Source organism: Cenococcum geophilum (genome assembly GCF_001692895.1).
Source record: "Cenococcum geophilum 1.58 unplaced genomic scaffold K441scaffold_4, whole genome shotgun sequence".
In the NCBI taxonomy this organism is placed as follows: domain Eukaryota; kingdom Fungi; phylum Ascomycota; class Dothideomycetes; order Gloniales; family Gloniaceae; genus Cenococcum; species Cenococcum geophilum.
Window position 1 is genome coordinate 5,232,064 of NW_027137562.1, and position 1,983 is coordinate 5,234,046.

At 33.3% G+C, this 1,983-nt stretch overlaps 1 protein-coding gene across 1 annotated transcript; it reads left to right on the forward strand.

Moving 5' to 3' along the window:
* Positions 1-722: 722 nt before the first annotated feature.
* Positions 723-968, forward strand: K441DRAFT_539457 (uncharacterized protein; the record flags this gene model as incomplete). Its single annotated transcript, XM_067642556.1, has 2 exons — positions 723-802; positions 842-968. Coding segments are annotated over 2 exons (207 nt in total), but the record flags the coding sequence as incomplete, so codon positions are not given.
* Between the last annotated feature and the right edge of the window lie 1,015 nt (positions 969-1,983).

Here is a 1,983-nt window from a genome sequence, read left to right on the forward strand (position 1 = left end):
TTGCAAACTTACAACTACGGAAGAGAAGACTTTTAAGGACTAGGTATTATCCTTAGATATATATAGGCTTCCTCCTTACGTCTAAATAGTTAGCTATATGGCTAACCTATTACTAGCCAGTCGCGGTATTACCCCCCCCACCTACGGTCGGCTAAAACTGGGCTATAAACTATATCAATCGACATAATATATTAAAAACGGCCTATTTTCGGAAGTATAATAAGTAATGGGCGAAATGCAAAGACCCAACAACTATCTCTAAGTGGTTTAACCGTGTATGGGCCGTAACGGCTTAGTATAGTATACTTTTAGAAGATACCTTTAACTTTAACGAAACTAGATATGTAATAGGTGTAATAGTAACTAAAAAAGTTGTTATAGGAATATTAACGCACCGTACTGTTTATATTTAGCCTAGAACCAGAAAGTAGATAACTACGGTTAAATGCATTTCTACTATAGGATGGGCCCTTCTATTTATGCTTATTTTTACTAGTAAGGTCTATCTTTCTACCTAGTATATAACCGATTTACCTTCTAGATAGACTATAGCGCTTAGTAAAAATGGATGGATAAATAATAGGCTTAGATATCACTGGCTTACGGAGATTTTTGATCCGTATACACGTAACCGTATAGTAGGCCGCTATTAACTTCTTATACTTAATGGCTATAGCAGTTATATTATACCCAAATTTAACCAGTACTGCCTTAATTACGATATTATACCCTTATATATGCCGCCGTATTTATCTTATCTATTACAGCCTTTAGACGTTAGCTGTTTTGCGACCTTAAAATAGTTATATAGTTAATTAATGGAGGACTATATATAGCTTAGCATTTACTATATTACTAAATTGGATTTTATTACGGCATATCTAACTGCTTATATAGAAGCTTTAACAGCCAGCAATATATATAGCGGGTTTGCAGCAATAGGATTAGTACTATTTGACCCTAGCTAAGTACTATTAAAGCTATAAATTTAAACGACTCCTTCTAGGTCACCCCATGGGTCCGTTTCCTCTATTTAGACTCTAAAAATACCCTATAATATAATTCAACTACAAAAACAAGTATTGGCATTTTAAAGTTTAATTAATAAGGGTAGTTAAAGCCCTCTAAGTTCTATAGAACGTCTGTTTTTATAGATAGTTAAAGGCTCTAAGATAATAATGCAAAATGCGGCCTTACTGCTTAAGGAAAATAAGCAGTTACGGGCCGTAAATGACCGTTAGAAAGCTAAAAGAGCCTAGGAACGTCTGTTTATATCACGTTTAACTACTCTTACGGCCGCAGAGGGTGTGCAACTTGTTTAGTAAAGTGATATTTAAGATACAGCTCCAGTAGTAGAGTTAAATAGTATACGGCAAAGGGCTCCACTAAGATATAGTTTATGTAATTCATTATAATATAACGCTTGTATATGCCCAAAACGCCAGTAAATAACCCTATATAGAAAATATTTATTTATTATTATATTGTGATTAAATATTATAATAAAATATATAGTATATGCGAAAAGTGGACAACTCGCTTGTGTGGGTAACTTGCTTATAAAATACGTTAGCATAAGATGTTTTAAACTATTAGTACTAGTAGATTCTCCTGCCGTTATATAGTGTGCTATGCTGTAGATAGGTATCTTACCTATCCTACTTAGATCTAAAAACTCGCAGCTAATACGCCATTAAGTTAAAAGTGCTGTAATACCCCTAATATATCCTATAGAATTCTCGCTAATTTTAGGGTATACTAACTTTATAACGTCTGCATAGTCTATAATCTAGTTTATAACTATATTCTATAGCTATATTACTAGGACCTCTACCCTACTATAAAATTTAGTAGTTTTAGGGAAAGAGTCTTTTTTTAAGCAAATTTTATAATATAGGGATTGTTTCCCCTATACTATCCTAGATCCTTCTAGTCTTATAATCTAGGCGTCTTAATAACCTATTAGCGGGATTTCTCTTTCCT